Source organism: Martes martes (assembly GCF_963455335.1).
Source record: "Martes martes genome assembly, chromosome: 5".
Lineage (NCBI taxonomy): Eukaryota > Metazoa > Chordata > Mammalia > Carnivora > Mustelidae > Martes > Martes martes.
Genome location: NC_137892.1, coordinates 135730408 through 135747280, shown reverse-complemented (window position 1 = coordinate 135747280; position 16873 = coordinate 135730408). Strand labels below are relative to the sequence as shown.

At 40.9% G+C, this 16873-nt stretch overlaps 1 protein-coding gene across 1 annotated transcript in view; it reads right to left on the bottom strand.

The window, feature by feature from the left end:
* LIFR (LIF receptor subunit alpha) overlaps positions 1-16873 on the bottom strand; it is a 71386-nt gene that overhangs the window by 12365 nt on the left and 42148 nt on the right. Inside the window, exons 8-14 of the mRNA XM_080803918.1 lie at positions 13029-13158; positions 12420-12589; positions 10445-10590; positions 9069-9231; positions 6405-6475; positions 3385-3598; positions 605-784 (exon numbers count right to left, since the gene is read on the bottom strand). Of these exons, the coding sequence (XP_080660044.1) occupies positions 605-784; positions 3385-3598; positions 6405-6475; positions 9069-9231; positions 10445-10590; positions 12420-12589; positions 13029-13158 (1074 nt within the window). The remainder of the gene's footprint in view (positions 1-604; positions 785-3384; positions 3599-6404; positions 6476-9068; positions 9232-10444; positions 10591-12419; positions 12590-13028; positions 13159-16873) is intronic.

The following is a 16873-nucleotide window of genomic DNA, read 5'->3' as shown; positions in this document are numbered from 1 at the left end:
AGGGCTCCCCGGCTTGTCAACAGTAAGGTGCCGGGAACCATCCGCTCCCCGCCCCACACACCCCGTGCCCCCTGCCACACGGATGACCCCCATCCTCCATCAGTGGCCTCTGTTCTTGGCTCTGCCCAGTAACCTGCGCTTGGGCGCATGAAGGCAAAGGTTGAGGGGTGAGACCCACTGCTTAGGGCTCCATGGTTTTCCTTCTTCAGGAGCACTCCTCCATGCTGTTATGGCTTTGACACCATCTGTGGTGCCAATTAACATTCCACTTTACAGATACACTGTAACTGACTCATTCTCCTATTTAGGTTTTCAAGTTTTGTGATTACAAGTAACACTATGGTGAACCTTCCTAGATGAGATCCTGTGTTGCTCTCTGATTATTTCTTAGAATAAACTCCTAGACAAGTAATTACTAAATTAAAAGATAGGAACCCTTTCCCATGCATACTGCTACAAAGCACTTTCCAGAAAGGTCAAACCAATTCACACCCATTCTCGTGGTAAGGCGTAAACGACCACTCATCATACGCAGTCACCCCACGTACTGCTCTTTTAGAAATATTTTTAACAACTTTCATGGAGAGGCATGAGTTCATCTTACCAGATTCTATTACAGTTTCAGTGCTGTTTGAAGGGACTTTTTTCCAGTCCATAAGGCAGGGTTCAGACCGAGATGAGTTACACCATTTAATAACATAATCACAAGTCATATTGGGATCGTAATTCCAAGTGAGGAGAATTCCATTTCCCATTCCAACAGCCTGCTCTACTTTGAGATCATCTTCAAGAAGAAAGAAGTACATGTTACTTGTATTAAAAACAGTAATATAAGGTAAATCTCATGAAAATGGGCAAGAGTTAGAAAAACTACTTCACTGGACAGAAATTTTGGAAGAGTGCTCAAACTACCTAAACCTGGAGCAAAGTTTAGAAGACTTACTCCGCCACTTTTGTTGTAAAGAGCTAATTGCCTGTGCGTACAGACCGACTCGGAAGCTGGAAAAAGTCATGAAAGCGCACCTAGGACAGGTGGGGGCTCAGCAGGCCAGGGTGTGAAGGCCAGCCAGGGCAGAGGGGTGGGGGGACGGGGCTGAGGGCATGCAGGCAATTGGGAGGGGGGCAGTGTGGGGGGGGCAGAGCACACTCCCCTCCTCGCCCACTACGGATGTGAACTCTGTGAGCAGATGGGGGTGCCTATGCCTGCGACCCCAGCCCCGGGGCCAGACCTATATACCGGGAGCATGAGAATGTGTGGTGAACAAGCAGACCGACCAGCCCTTCTCTTCCTCTCAAGCCTCTGGCTGGGCTAAAGGGGCTTGCGGAGACAGGCTGAGGAATGGGGAATTGGCTGACACGCAGAAGATCAAAGGCCGTGGGACGGAATGGCCAGCTTGCACACAGGGAGGGAACCACACACACACACACACACACACACACAGGACAGAGGGCTGAGGTGCAGAGGTTGGAGGGAAGGGGGCTGTGCTGAGGTTCTGTCTCCCCATCCTGTCAGATCTCGGCCTACAGATGATGGGGGGTGGCTAGGCTGGGGGTGAGGACTGGGTAGGTTAGGCCCAAAGGGAGAGGGAATTTTCCACAGTTAATAGCAGAAAATTCTTTTTTTTTTTAAGATTTTATTTATTTATTTGACAGACGTCACAAGTAGGCAGAGAGACACGCAGAGAGAGAAGAGGAAGCAGGCTCCCTGTTGAGCAGAGCACCCAAAGTGGGGCTCGATCCCAGGACCGTGGGCTCATGACCTGAGCCGAAGGCAGAGGCTTCAACCCACTGAAGAAAATTCTGTAACTGATTTTTATTCAAGGGTTCAGTAAAAAGCCTCAGAAAGGGTTTTTGGGAAAAAAAAATGGTATTCATAAAGCAATTCCTACTTGACACAAGACACCAATTTGGCTTAGAATTCAGAAGACCCTGGACACAGGAGTGTTTGGGCTCAATGTGATTAAACCCTCACACTATGAACCTGCTCCAGGGCCACAGGGCCTCCGACTCAGGAAATCCTCAAGGAAGGGTGATTTCTTCTGAGGCTTCCGTAACTGTCTAGGAGCTGATGCTAGACCATTGTTAGTTCGGAAGTTACTACCTTCTGAAGGACACACGGAGAAGGCAGGAATACAATTCGTGAACTGAAAGACAACACAGCTATGCCTATCATTGTAAAGCAATGAAATGTAGAATCTAAACCAGAAGGCTATCTTAAGGATGTTCACACCTCTCTTCTCCTCTCTTTTTTTTTTCTTTCTGCTGTCACACCACTGCCTGAGGACCTCTCCCATGTGGTGTGTGCTGCGATCTGGGCTCTTCGTTCCGTGTCTGAAAGGTACGGTGCTTCCCCGTCCTTCCTCCCCTACCGTCGACTGAACAAAGTCAGCAGCAGCTAAGTGCAAGGAGTAAGAAACTGCCTCGGTCAAGAGCTGAAAAGATACTTGGAGGAACCTAACTGGACCAACCAACTTTTCTTCCTTCAGGAGTGGCTGGTCACAGACCAGCGCTCCCATACTGGGGCAGGACAGCAAAGGGGGATGGGAGCAGGGAATGACCTGAAGAGGAACGAACTGAGAAAAGAGGTAGAAGTGGCTATGGGTTAAATATTATGGATTACTGGTAATCCATAACATTTAAAGAAAGGCACTCAGTTCTTTTAAAATTATTCCAGAGTGACTTTTTAAAGTTCATACTGAAGATCTAATAGACTTTAAGAAGAATTTTTTTTTTTTTTTAAGATTTTATTTGATAGAGTGAGTGACGGCAAGAGAGCGAACATAAGCAGGGGAGTGGGAGAAGCAGCAGCAGGCTTCCCGCTGAGCAGGGAGCCTGATGCGGGACTCGATCCCAGGACCCTGGGATCATAACCTGAGCCGAAGGCAGACGCTCAACGACTGCACCACCGAGGCGCCCCTAAGAAGAATTTTTTATCAGTAAAGGATTCCTATTAATAAAGAAATGTCTCATCAACAAAGCTGCTATTAAAAATAAGTATTTTTTTCCTTCCTGGCAGTTTGTAGAACAGCCCAGCTGATACAGCAACAGCTCCCGTGGTCTTGGAGAGATACATGAAAATGGTCCTTAAATAAACGGCTGAAACATTTCTTACTGAGAGTAAAGTCCACCACCATAACTCCCCTAAAGTGACTGGGCAACACTAATTATTTTATCCACCGGCACAGAGGTCTGGAGTCACCACGAGTGACTAACGGCTGCTGTCTCTCCAAGAATTCTGCACATCAATGGGCTATTCCTCCTTACAGATCAGCAGCAGCAGGGGATATGAGAAGAGAGCTGACCTTGTAAGAGCAGGCAAACACCCTTTAAAATGTTTCGCTGTAATTTCCGGTTCTTATATTCTGCATTATCTTAGGTACTCACCGTTTGGAATTTCCATGCTAGCTATTTTAGAAGGCGGCGATGAGCCAACAGAATTTTTTGCCACCACACTGATGATGTAGTCGTTTTTATCAAGTTGTAGTTCTGCCTTGTGTTGAGGATCAGGGATCTCAGAAAGGGACTGTGTCTCCTCATCGAGCGAACAGGATACATTATAGGAAAGTATTTTCCCATTCGCTTCATTAATGGGTAAAGGCTATGAGAAACAGAAAAATAAATTGTCAAGAAACCTGCAACACCGGCCACGTGGTGAGGCAAGACCGTCAGGTGTAAACCAGACACCATGTCAATCATGACAGGCAACATCAGAATCGAGGAAGCTGTGAATGGTGTCAAACGCAGATTTAGAAGGCACCGCGGCCAGGCCAGATCAGGGCAGTGATGCTGAAGAAAAAAATATACTTACTGTAAGCAGTTTAAGATCACACAGCAATTTAAAAATTAAGTTAATACAAACCAGTTTTTAGTCTCACATTTTTCAGAAACAAAGAAAAAAGTAACAAGAATGACTTCTCTACCAAACGAAACATAAAAGATTACGGCACTGGGGCGCCTGGCGGGATCAGCCAATGGGGCACGTGACTCTTGATCTCAGGGTCATGAGTTTGAGCCCCACGCTGGTAGAGAATACTTATATAAATAAAACTTTAAAAAAATAGCATCATAGTTTTTAAAAAATATTTATTGTTTTAAAAAAATAGTACATGCCCATTACCAGAAAATTTGGAAATCATACAAAAGTTAAAAAAAAAAAAACCTGTAAAATGTTCCCATATTCCCATCCTTTAAACACTCTTACATTTTTATATTTTCTTCAAGTTGTTTTTCTAAGATGTAAATATTTTTAATTAAAATTGTTTTAATCACAATTTTATCTTTTTTTCACTTTTCTATAATACAGCTATCTATAATATATACACTTGAATGGCTTTATATTTTATGTAGTATTTTTAACCAGTTATCTGAATATTCCTTAAATAAATGAAATTTAAGTTGTTTCCAACTCATTACTAAAATTATACTTTGGTGTACCTTTTCATACCACTTTTTTCTTTCATAGTTAGGATTAATTCTTTAACGTGGATCTCCCACGTAGACTTATTTTTTTTTTTTAAGATTTTATTTATTTATTTGACAGACAGAGATCACAAGTAGGCAGAGAGGCAGGCAGAGAGAGAGGGAGAAGCAGGCTCCCCGCTGAGCAGAGAGCCCGATGTGGGGCTCGATCCCAGGACCCTGGGATCATGACCAGAGCCGAAGGCAGAGGCTTTAAGCCACTGAGCCACCCAGGTGCCCCCCCACGTAGACTTATTAAACTGCTTTTCCAGACTATTTCTCCAATGTATACAACAATGAACAGGACTCTCTGATCCAGACTGACCTCGATATTAATACTCTGCTGAAAACACTGCTCCAAACAGGGACTCTCTGACGGCCTGTCCTATTGGGCCCATTATCAGTCCAAGGCTCATGGGCCTTCTTTGATGCTACTGATGGCTGCTCCTTCACAGAACCCCACCCTGGGTTTCTTTCTGCTTTACCAGTTTCTGCTGGTCTTCCTATCCTCTAACCTTCCCACTCTCCTCTGCGGGCTCCTCCTCCTCTGCCACTCCTTTATACGCTATCACCTAGGGGTCCCTCCTTGGCCTCTTTCCACTCCACGTGGTCTCCCTGAGTGATCCCACCTACACACTACTCAAAGTTGTATCTTTAGCTCTGACTACCCTCCTGAACTCCAGAGCCTCACATTAATCCGCTACCTATTAGACTCTACTCTGATACCCCAGTGGCACCTATTTTTAGAATGTGTTTTAAAAAGTCAACCCCAACCAACTTAATTTTCCACCCAAATACACTCCTCCTTGGCAAATGGCAGAACCATCAACCTAGTCTCTGAAGTTACAATCACTTCAGTATTTTTAACCATTGGTTAGGCATTCATCTAGTTTGAAGCACGTCCTAAACTTTCTCTACACTGAAGTAATGGTCCTGCAACACCAGGCCGATGAGTGGAGTGGGTACAGTAGGCTCCTGTTCCATCTCCTAATTCCAAAGACCCATGTGATGTATTGTCTTCAGCTAGAGGACGCATTGGCTATTACACCATGAAGAACAGACCCTACACCTGATCATAGCCGAAAGGCTAAGAAGCGAGGTGGTGTGGAACTGTAACTACGTCGTCATGAAATCTGACAGACAACTGTGAGTAGCAGTGGATTTTCTAATCAAGGGTCAGAGGGTACGTGGTCTTACGCAGACAATCACAAAGCAACAGGACTTACAGTGAATCTGCACACGCGCTTAACTTTCCTCAAAGCTGGGCTGACCTCAAATTTTTGTAAAAATAATGTTTTACTTTCAATAACAAAATTCACTATTGAATGGAATCCAATTACGGCTGCTCTTGTAACAACTGACTCGAAAACAACCATTTGTTTTTGACGTTTGCAAATCAGATAAAGAATATAATGCAACAAAAATGTCTGCCCAGTAGAGGAACACCAGTGAAAACATAATGCAATTTATAGTATATCTAAAAATTTTACAAAACCATGAAAGCCTTTTTAAGTGGCATACAGTAATACAAATAAGGGAAAACAAATTACATATGAGATAAGTAAGAAGTTTCCTGTTCAGTGAAGAAAAAAATGTCCGTCAACAGAACTGAGATTCTAACTTGTAGCTTCTGGCTGTGTTTCTGACTCAGGTGAGAGAGGGAATCCATGAAATCCTCAGGTCCTTTGCAATCAAACTACAGAACTAAAGAAATCAAACTAAAGAACGCTGCGATCTGTCAGAGAAGATCCCCACCAAACTGACTGCGGTGCATACAGGGTGATGAGCACTGTGGGGGCTGGCAGGAGCCAGTTAGATTCGCAGCACGACTGCGAACAGCCAGACTCAGAAACCCGGGCTCCTCGATCACCCAAGAACCACACATAAGCTAAGTAACTCAGCACAGTAGCGTTATTTAAATACTCAGGGGAAAGTCAGGTATTTACCTTCCAGTAGATTATTAAGTTTTTTCCATCGGAACTCCACTCTCTCCATGTATCTGGTCCCTTTGAAGGAACTAGGAAAGAGATTTGAAAGTTAGCATCTGAAGACGTGTACTACATGCCAGTTGGTAACAGCAGTCATTGAGACAGTGGCACTTGAGATTTTTCTCCTAGGTTTTTGGAATTCTCCATAAAAATGTGAAGCGGCCCAGTGGCTTCCCCGCGGACATGAAACAAGGGAAAAGCTGAGTGCTCAAGGTCTGCAAAACAGGAGGCCCCTTACAAAGGATGAAAATCACCCCTCAGGCCCTGAGGGATTCGACTCTGTCTCACATCCTCCTACCCCCCATCACTCAAGTGCTTCACTCAAGTGGTGAGGACTCTCCCCGAGCACAGGCTTTTTGGTGCTCCTCAAATGTGCTGAGGACACCTGCCTCAGGCTTCCGGCGCTTTCTGTGACCCCTCTCCCCATGCACAGAAACTCTCCTCCCCTGATCACCTCACCTCCTCCGTATCTCAGCTCCGGTGTTACTCTCCTAGTTGAAGTCTTTTCTAGCTACCCTATTTAAAAAATTGCAACCCCTCCTCCCCTGTCACCTTCTTTTCTTAGTCCCCTTTCTAGGCTTTATTTTTCTCTGTGGCACTACCCAACATACTCTTTTTAAAAAATTGATTTCTATTCCTCTATCCTAATAAACTCCATGGGTAGAGACTACTGTTTTATTCAGTGCTATATCCCTGGCGACTACAACAGCTCCTGACACACTGTGGGTGCTCAGTGTTGTTTTTGGTTTTTTTTTTTAAAGATTTATTTATTTGAGAGCGAGCGAGCGAGCATACATGTGAATGGGGTGGTGGGAAGAGAGAGAATCTTGAAGCAGACTCCCTGTTGAGTGCAGAGCCCAGCATGGGGCTCAACCCATGACCCATGAGATCATGACCCGAGCTAAAACCAACAGTCAGCCCCTCGACCGACTGAGCCACCCAGGTACCCCTCAGTAAGTATTTGTTTAGTGAATTCGTGCTATCATCTCAGTGAGGTATAAATAAAATGTTTTCTCGTGGCAACAACAGTTCATCAACTGAACGCAAGAGATCCTGTAGTAGCCAAATGATCAATGATACTGGTCACATCTCCTGGTATGCCCACCTGGGTGTGGTCCCCTCCCACACTGTCACAGCACTGGCCTGGGTGACCAACAGAGTATGAGAGATATCATGGTAGCTCCCTTCTAAGGCCAGGTCATAAGAGGCATTGTGGAGGCTGCCATGTTCTCCCTCTACTCACTAAGTCTAAGAGCAGCTAGCTGCCAGGTTATGAGGATGAGGATACTCAGCAGCACCATGGAGAGACCTACGAGACCTACATGGTGAGCACCAGCCTCGGCGTGAGCCATCCTGAAAACGGATTCTCTAGCCCCAGGCAAGCTCACAGCCCCCATCTATGTCCACGCTGTGGCCTCCCAAGAGACTGTAAGCCAGAGCTACTCAGCTAAGCTGCTTCTCAATTTCTGACCTATACTCATTGTGAGATAATATATGTTTACTGTTTTAAGTCACTGAATTTTAGGGTAATTTGTCAGGTAGCAATGGGTAACTAAATACACTCCCCTTTTTGGCCTTGTACACAGGCCAAAAAACAGATAGTTTTTTTACATTTATCACAAAGCTTCTCTTATCTCTTATCTCTTCTCTTATCTCCCTAAAGCTTCTCTTATCTCTCTTCCTTCATGTGGAGAGGCAAAAATCTGGATTAACATCTATCATTTTTTGTCTTACTGTTCATTAATTTTTTGGAAGAAGTTTTTTTACAAGATTCATTTATCTGAGAGAGAGAGAGAGAGAAACACACACGTAAGCTGGGGGAGGGGCAAAAGGAGGAGGAGAAAATCCTCAAGCAGACTCCCTGATGTGGGGCTTGATCCTAGGACCCCGAGATCATGACCTGAGCTGAAATCAAGAGTCAGATGCTTAACCAACTAAGCCACCCAAGAGCCCCTGGAAGAAGTTTTATATTCCCTATATTATCTAGTGCAAATAAACCATTTTCTATCTTTTGTTGAATGACTCCTAAAAAATTATACCTATCTGTAAGTTTTTTGGTTTTGACTTTTAAAGCTGACATCTGACTATTCAAGGATAGAATCTCGTTTCATCTTTGGAAATTACCATACTCAGAAAACCAGTTACCTAATTTTGTACTTATTTTGGCCTCTGTGTACTACGGAAAATGAAGTTCAAGACCTCTGGCCCCATCCATTTCTCAGGCTAAGGTCACAAATAAAAATTCCAACAAATTCTCTTTGTTAATATCTAAATAGATTATTAAAATTATAGGGAAGGAGGACAGAGTGTCAGAAAAATCACCCATAATCTTACCACAGTCTCGAGTCTGTTTCCTCTACATCATCTTAGGACAGCTGCAAACATCCTGCAGACAGGCCTAATCCTTCCACACAGCACAGCCCAGCAGCTGTCCGTATTACCACAAACCTTAGAGCCACCACTTAAGATGTCTGGATGATATTTTACTAGCAGATATTATTACACAATTAAGCAACTCAAGCGTTATCCTTTTACTCACTTTGGTGACATTTTCTTTAAAAATAAGTTGTAAAATTCAAGACCCACAGTAATAATCAGCTATAAATCATTTAGTGAACTTACTGGCTTCTGTGGTTAAGTATTTTTTTTCACTGCTCCATTTGCTCCATTTCCAGAAAGTTTCAGTAGAACAGCGAATCCGGAAAGTATATATGGTATAAGGATTTAACTTGTCCACAGCTACAAGATAACTTGAATTTTCTACTCCTTTGATTGTGACATTCCGCTATTAAAGCAAATCAGTAAGTATATGTATGTACATGTAACATCATGTAAGAATTCTCATATATATACACACACATACACATACACATTTTAACAAGAAAGCCCACCCAAATTTGTATCATAAATAGACCAGATGTCCACAGGAGTTTACCTTTATAAAACTAAAGACAGTTAACCCACCAAAATATTTTAATTTTTACATAAATACAAAACCCATGAAATTATGCTCTATAGTAACAATAAACAGTATTTTATTGTCATTTTAATTCAAATATGGATCTAAGTAATAATGATAAGATAAATTATGCAGAGAGGATGATATACTCTTGCTCACTGGTCAATGGCTAATGGTAATACAACAGGCCTTAGTACACTTTAGTAATCTAAGATGACCTTGAGGATTAAATATATAAGCTGTATTTGGAAGCTTCTTTGAGGCAGGCATCATTTTATGCATTTTTTAATAGGGTACTCAGAACCTCTAGTATGGTGCTAAACATGTAGAATATATTCTTCAACAAACTTACTTAAATTATATAAAATTAAAGTGAAACAATTTAAACAAATCTGAGGATCTACATGTCTCAGGAAATCCTCTGAGCTCCCAATTACGAATTACAGAGCAGTTTTTTGGGATATATTCTGCATTTGACTGATTTTCTAGCAATCATCAGTAAATTTCCAAATGAGTATTTTCATTCAGTATCTTTCATTTTGGACTTAGCACAAATTACAAGATGGTGCAGTACAAAAGTCAAGCTACAATGTATTAAAAAGTCATGTTGACTTGTAACGACCACCTTCTGACTTGGAACTTGTTCCTACTGCCGCACTTGGCAGTTTTAAAAATCACATCTCCTCTCTGGTGCTTATCAGCCCATTAACTGATGTGAAAGGTTATAGCAACAACTATCCATTCATTTACAAATCTGCTGAGCACCAGCCATGGGCCAGGGACTATACTAGACCTGGAAACATTCTGGGGAGTCAAAGTCAAACTCATGTTCTATGTTCTATGACACCCAGTATTACAACTGTTACAAGTGCTACATATAATGCTGTCATTACACTGATATATATAGTGTCTTAATTCTTACTAAATCTCTGTAATAATTCATGTGAGAGCTTCTGCATATCAATTTCCTTAATTCATTCTGAAAACTATTTTAGCCAAAAGTAACATCAAAGGAAGTTTATAGAAAAATCTTACTCACCAATTCTTGGACTGAGTTAGTTTTGTTAATTTCAATTTGACATAAAAGTTTAATCTTTGCAAAGTTGCCTGGTAAATGCCAGGAAAGTGTAACAGCTGTCGAATTAATATCCTTCACTTTGATTGAAGTAGGAATACGAGGACAGACTGTAAGTATAATTTGTAAAGATTACTTAAAAAGCTACTTTCTAATAGGACAAATGACAATTAAAAACAAAACAAAACAAAAAACCACTGAGAAACAAGAGAGGAGTCATTGGTACCGATCAAACCCATGGCATACACAAACCTCACTTTTACTGCTGGTATCGTGCCAACCGTGTTTCCGGACCAACCACACTCATGGTTCCTAGACTGGCATCAGGAATACTAAAAGGCAGTAAGACCATAATCTCTACCTTTAAGGAATGCCGAATTCATTTGGAGAGTGACCAAAAGAGAGAGAGAGAGAGAGACAATGGACAAGAGTATATACACTAAGTTGGAAATGTGTGGTACACCTACCAGTGGCCACAGGCACTGAGATGCAAGTGTGGTCGGGAAAGTCTGAGGGAGGAGATGGGACTTACGGTGAGCTCTGAAGGAAGAACCTGACTAAAACTGGCAAAACAGATGCGGAAGAGCACTTCCAATTGGGGTCTTGGCAAGAACAACGGGGCAACAGTGAGACGAACCGCACACGATACTGGTGATGGCACAGAGGCCAACGTGAGTGGCAAGGAGTCCTGTGACAGTAAGGCGGAAAGGCGGGGGGCAAACACACATGAACACTAGCCCTCAAATGTACCAAATGTAGCTCTTCTGAGCTTAGGGAAAACCGGGAAAGAACGAAAGTGAGGAGAAGGAATAACTGATAGAAGTTACTTACATTTACGAATAGGGCAACGAGCTCAGCTACTGGGCACTTGCCAGTCTCTATCATAATGCATTTGGTTTGAGCCCTTCTCCACTGACTGTGAGTCTGTGAGGGAGGCCAGGCCTCCACACCAGCGCTCTGTGGGCCACAGAGCCCGCTACAGCATCGATGCCGTGGGATGCCCACAGGAATGAATGCTAAGAAGACGGACCGTATTTCATTTCTATTTTGAGCTAGGTATTAATAGGGCTAGTAAAAATTCCAGAATCATCAGCAATAAAAAGGAACCACTCACTCACTGATGTACACAGCACCTTGGATGGAGCTCAAGGACATTACCCTTAGTAAAAAATGCCAGTCTCCAAAGGTCAGGTACTGGATGATTCCACTTATACAACATTTCAAAAAGACAAAACACAGAGATGAGGAACAGAGGAGATGTTGCCTGGGGACAGGGTTGCAGCAACATGGGTGTGTGTGTAGGGGGGATGGGTAGCGGGGAGGTGTGGGGAGGTTTGCCAATGGGGCAGGAAGAGGGAGTGTCTCTGTGGAGACAGAACAGCTCTGAATCTTGACTATGCTGGTGGTTCCATGAATCTCTACACAGATTCAACTGCACAGAAACATGTCCACGCACACACACCTCTCAATGCACACAGCAAGGCCAGCAGTCCAGTTCACTGCCTGGTTTACAGTGTTGTACCCATGTCGACTGCTCACTTGAAAACTGTACTATAGTTAGTAAGACATCACAAATGGGGAAAGCTGGGGGAGATGTCACAGGGCTTTATTATTTTTGCAACCACTCGTGAGTCTATAGTTATTTTAAAATAGAAAGATTTTAAAAAATAAAAATCTTTTAAGAACTGGACACAAAATTTTTCAAGAATCAAAAACTATTAAAGCCACTTAAGAGTTTCTATGTAAATGACCAATTCAAATTTGTATCTGAAATCAACAAAATGGTGAAACTTGAAATTATACATTTTAAGGATTTTAAAATAAAAATTTATAACTCTAAAGAAAATTATAAAAAGTAAGCCCTAAAATAACTTTAATTTCAAAACATTTTATCCCTTCTAAAATTGTTTTTAAGACACTGGTTTATGCAGCAGCTTACCTTTTTCAGTGATGTTAACTAAAACAGTTGCTTCTGATCGACCCAGAGGATTGCGAGCATTCAAAGTAAAATTATACATTTCTTGATCTGGACGCATTTGAAAGAATAACTGATAGCTTTCATTTGTTGGCGCTTCAACTCTTTTAAATCTAACATATTTCCCTGAAAAACTGAATTAAGAGAAGAAGAAGGAATACTAAAATCATTTCAAAATGGCAAGAGAGATAAATACTTCAGGAAAAAATACATGGGTAAATTTCTAATAATTAATCTTTTTTAAAAGTTTGTATTTGTAATTCCAGATGCACTACATACTTGGCTAGGAAAATGTGTCTGATTCAGAAAATAGATGAAAATCACCAGCCAGAAGCCTACTATCTAGAACAGTCTCTGTTCATATTTGAGGGTTCCTCTAGGATTTTTAAAAAAGGCGTATGAGTCTAGTCTGTGTGCATGTCATTTGCAGTATTAATGGTATATCCAATTTTATACAGTGTACTGAGGTTTTATCTTACTCATAACAGAAATGAGATACCGCATTTCCCCGTGTCATTTAATACCCTCCAGGGTACTCCCTGCCGTCTGACATCTTTCCCTGGTGAGTTTTACCTTTCAAATAAAGTGTAACTTGTATTGCGTGGGCCCACCAATGCGGTTGGTCTTCCTGGATTCCAAGTACAGACAATCTCTTTTAAGTCCGAGGTCTCACAATTCAGTTTCCGAGGAATATCAGGTGGATCTAATAGGAAAAAAATGTAGTTACTTAGTGGTTACACACATTTTCCCTGAAAACATGTTTCATAAATGTTAATTACATTTTGTACAATTTCCTTTAGAAATGAAATAACATTTTTTACATTTGACCTTCTGAACAATGCAGAACTGCCATGCTTTCTGTAGCATGTTTTTCTGGAGTCCATATTATGTCAGAAATGATGGACTAAAATATACGGCTTAATGACAACTAGCTCATTTGGAAACACCCCAAGAGCAACCTGAACACATTCTTTCCCCCTCAAATCCCACCAAATCTCTCAAAAGAAGCTGTAACCAACAAATCAAAAAAATCTACAGGGTGAAAGTATTATTATCTATCATGTCTATACCGTGATTTGAAAAGAAGTACCAATTCAAATCACAGGTCAGCACAAGCCGTATTACAAGTTTCAGAGTTCTTAAATGAGTTATAATGACTATTATTTGCAAAGCATCTCTTGGTAAAATTCTGCATCTTCCTAATGTTCAAAGTGACTACAGCTCTTTCATTTTTGTTCTTGACTGGAACATTCCCTCTGATTTTGCAGGGACAAAACTAAAAAAAAAGAAAAACTTTTGGGGTTTTTCTGTGAGTCCATTAAAGTAGTAATGGAAAATTCTGCAGTTGGACACTAATTATAGAAATTGTTATTTCCGATTTCATGTTTAATTAAACATACATAGAAACGGGTGCTCTCTGTTATATTTATCTAAATTATCTTTCATTAAATAAGATTTTTTAAAATGATTATCTACTTGTTGAAAAATTCTGTAAAATAATTTAGTTTTTTAAAAACTAAACTTTAAGGGGTGTCTGGGTGGCTCAGTCAAAGCGTTCGCCTTCTGCTCAGGCATTGTCTTGGGGTCCTGGGATCGAGCACCGCGTCAGGCTCTCTGCTGGGCAGGGAGCCTGTTTCCCTCTTTCTCTGCCTGCCTCTGCCTCCTTGTGATCTCTGTCAAATAAATAAAATCTTTAAAAACAAAAAACCAAAAAAACCCCCCAAAACCCCAAAAACAGAAAGAAAAACAAAAAAACTGAACTTTAAAAACTGTTCTTAGACTGTTTTAGAGACTTAAAAGGACACAGAAAATTTCACATAGCTTCCTAAGGTAGAATAATGTCCGTCAATGACATTTTAGGTAATATTAAGAGAAGTCATGAGTATTTAAAGTCTAACAACTGCATAATCAGATAACACTGACATACTTGTTTAAAAAATTGTTCTAAATCTAAGGCTAAACTTTCATTTTATTAAAATGACATACTAGATTTTTTAGTGTAATCCTGATTATTGTAGTATGTGGCAGATGTGTTAAGTCAAAATAGTTAAAACCCAAATAACAGAAGCAATTAGAAAGAAGTGGAAGCAAAGATGCAGGGAGAAAAAAATATGAGAAGGCTGTATTTGAAAGGTAACGTACTGACCGTCTTCTCAAAGAAGTTAACTTACAAGGGAATCAGCGCTAAGGCTGGATAAAAACTAGATATAATCAATTGTATTACCAGCAAATAGAAAATGCAATTTTTTTAAAAAAGCCATTTTTTATTAAAATATTTCCAAATGAGAAAGTATGAAATTTGACTGGTGACATAAAATATTTACATGCTCTAATTCTATGTCACAGTGTCACAGTGTAGTATTTTGAAGTTTTTGAGTATGATGAAAGATTAATACTTAGGTATAATGCTGAAGTGGCACGATCTATGAAAATAGTGATTACTGAACACATAGTATTTATAAAAGATTTTGCCTGTAACTAAATCAGTTCATGCATAAACACTGACAAGTACTGGATAAATAACTGTTCTGTCTGCTGGATAATACATGAATTTGCCATCACAATAATAAACTGAAGAGGAAAAAAGCTACTCTTACTAGCACTAAACATCAAATTCTTAGTGATAAACTTACTGAAAGATATATAAGACCACCTACCACTGAAATAAATCAAAGAAGAGCTAACTAAATGAAAAGATATACATGTTCCTGATTTGGATAACTCAATACAGTGAGAATGAAAATTCTCCTAAGTGGTCTCCTAAATTAGTAAATCTAATGCAACTCAAATCAAAATCCTGGCAGGTTTTGATTGTGTCTTTTCAATATATGGTGGGTTAACAGGATGTGCATAAGGAAAAGAAAATAATGACTCTTAATCCCTAACTCACACCATGAACTGCCCTTGCTGTTAAGTTCCTAAAGAAATCCCTCTGCAGGGAAATTCTACTGCTGCTTTTGAGTTAACAAATACTCAATTTTTCAACCCCCAAATGCTATAAATGAAGGTTAAATTATGAATTAAACAGGCCTGTTCTACTATTATGGTAGAAGAGTAGCACACTATTGGAAAAATTTGATGTATAACTTGATGTATAACAAAAACTTGATGTATAGTCTCATCTTCTGAGTTTTAATTTTTGTCTTTTGTATTTTTAGGTGGATATCTCACTTCTCGGTATCAGTTATCACTCCGTATACCACTGGTTCTTATACTCCATGGTCATTTGTAAGGAACACTGCCAAGTCCTTTCCTAAAATTCCATTAGGAAAAAAATTTTCTGAAGTTTAAATTTGAACATAATCTCACTCTCACTTCAATTCCAAAATGCATTACTGGGAAGACAAAAAGTTAGTAAGGGTAGAGCCATCAAACTGAGGAAGTGTATCTAATCCTGGTTATGCCCTTGAGACTGTACCAGCCATGCAACATAATTCATCCCAAGTTTCACTGGAAGGAAAAGAGAGGTGGAGAATCCAAAAGAGAGTAAGAAGAATCACCACACGATCAAAAGAAAATCACAAAACCCACTCACAACTACATTCCACACACTCTGATCACGAGACCCTTTAGACAAAATTCAGCCTCTGACTCTGAATTTGAGGGAAGAACGGGCAAGGCCATCAGTGCGCCACATGACAGTTACCATGGGAGAGGGGACAGAAACCCTCGAAACACAAAAATCTCTGTGGACATTCAACACAAGCTATGTAAACAGGGCAGAGTCTCACAACAACTTCTGGAAATGTCATGGAATTTTAGACCTGCAGCAATGACCATATTAATAAAGGAGCCCTTGTACTCTGAAGCATATGTTACACACAGAACATGCCTGGCCTCTAGGGACCCTCTTCTTCTCAGATGTATTACTCTAGAAGTCAGAGAAGCATATACTACAGTATTGAAAGAGTTTGTGTAAAATCATTACAGTTGCATTAACTGGGGAATTTTTAAAAAGGCATGTTTTAGTTTTAAAAAGGTATTTCTGTATTAGGTGGGATGCTTTAAAATTTTAATTTTAAAAGGTGTGTTTTAGGTAGGAAATTGACTTTTGAGTAGGCCCCTGAACATAGGGGTCAGGGGCACTGACCTCCCATGCAAGTCAAAAATCTACACACAGGGCAAATGGTTCGCTCTGTCCAAAGAGCATGCAACTCTAGATCTCTGGGTTGTGAGTCTGAGCCCCACGCTGGGTGTAGAGATTACTAAAACAAACTTAAAAAAAAAAAAAAGGGACGCCTGGGTGGCTCAGTTGGTTGAGAAGCTGCCTTTGGCTCGGGTCGTGGTCCCAGCGTCCTGGGATCGAGTCCCACATCGGGCTCCTTGCTTGGCAGGGAGCCTGCTTCTCCCTCTGCCTCTGCCTGTGCTCGCTCACTCTCTCTCCCTCTCGCTCTCTGACAAATAAATAAATAAAATCT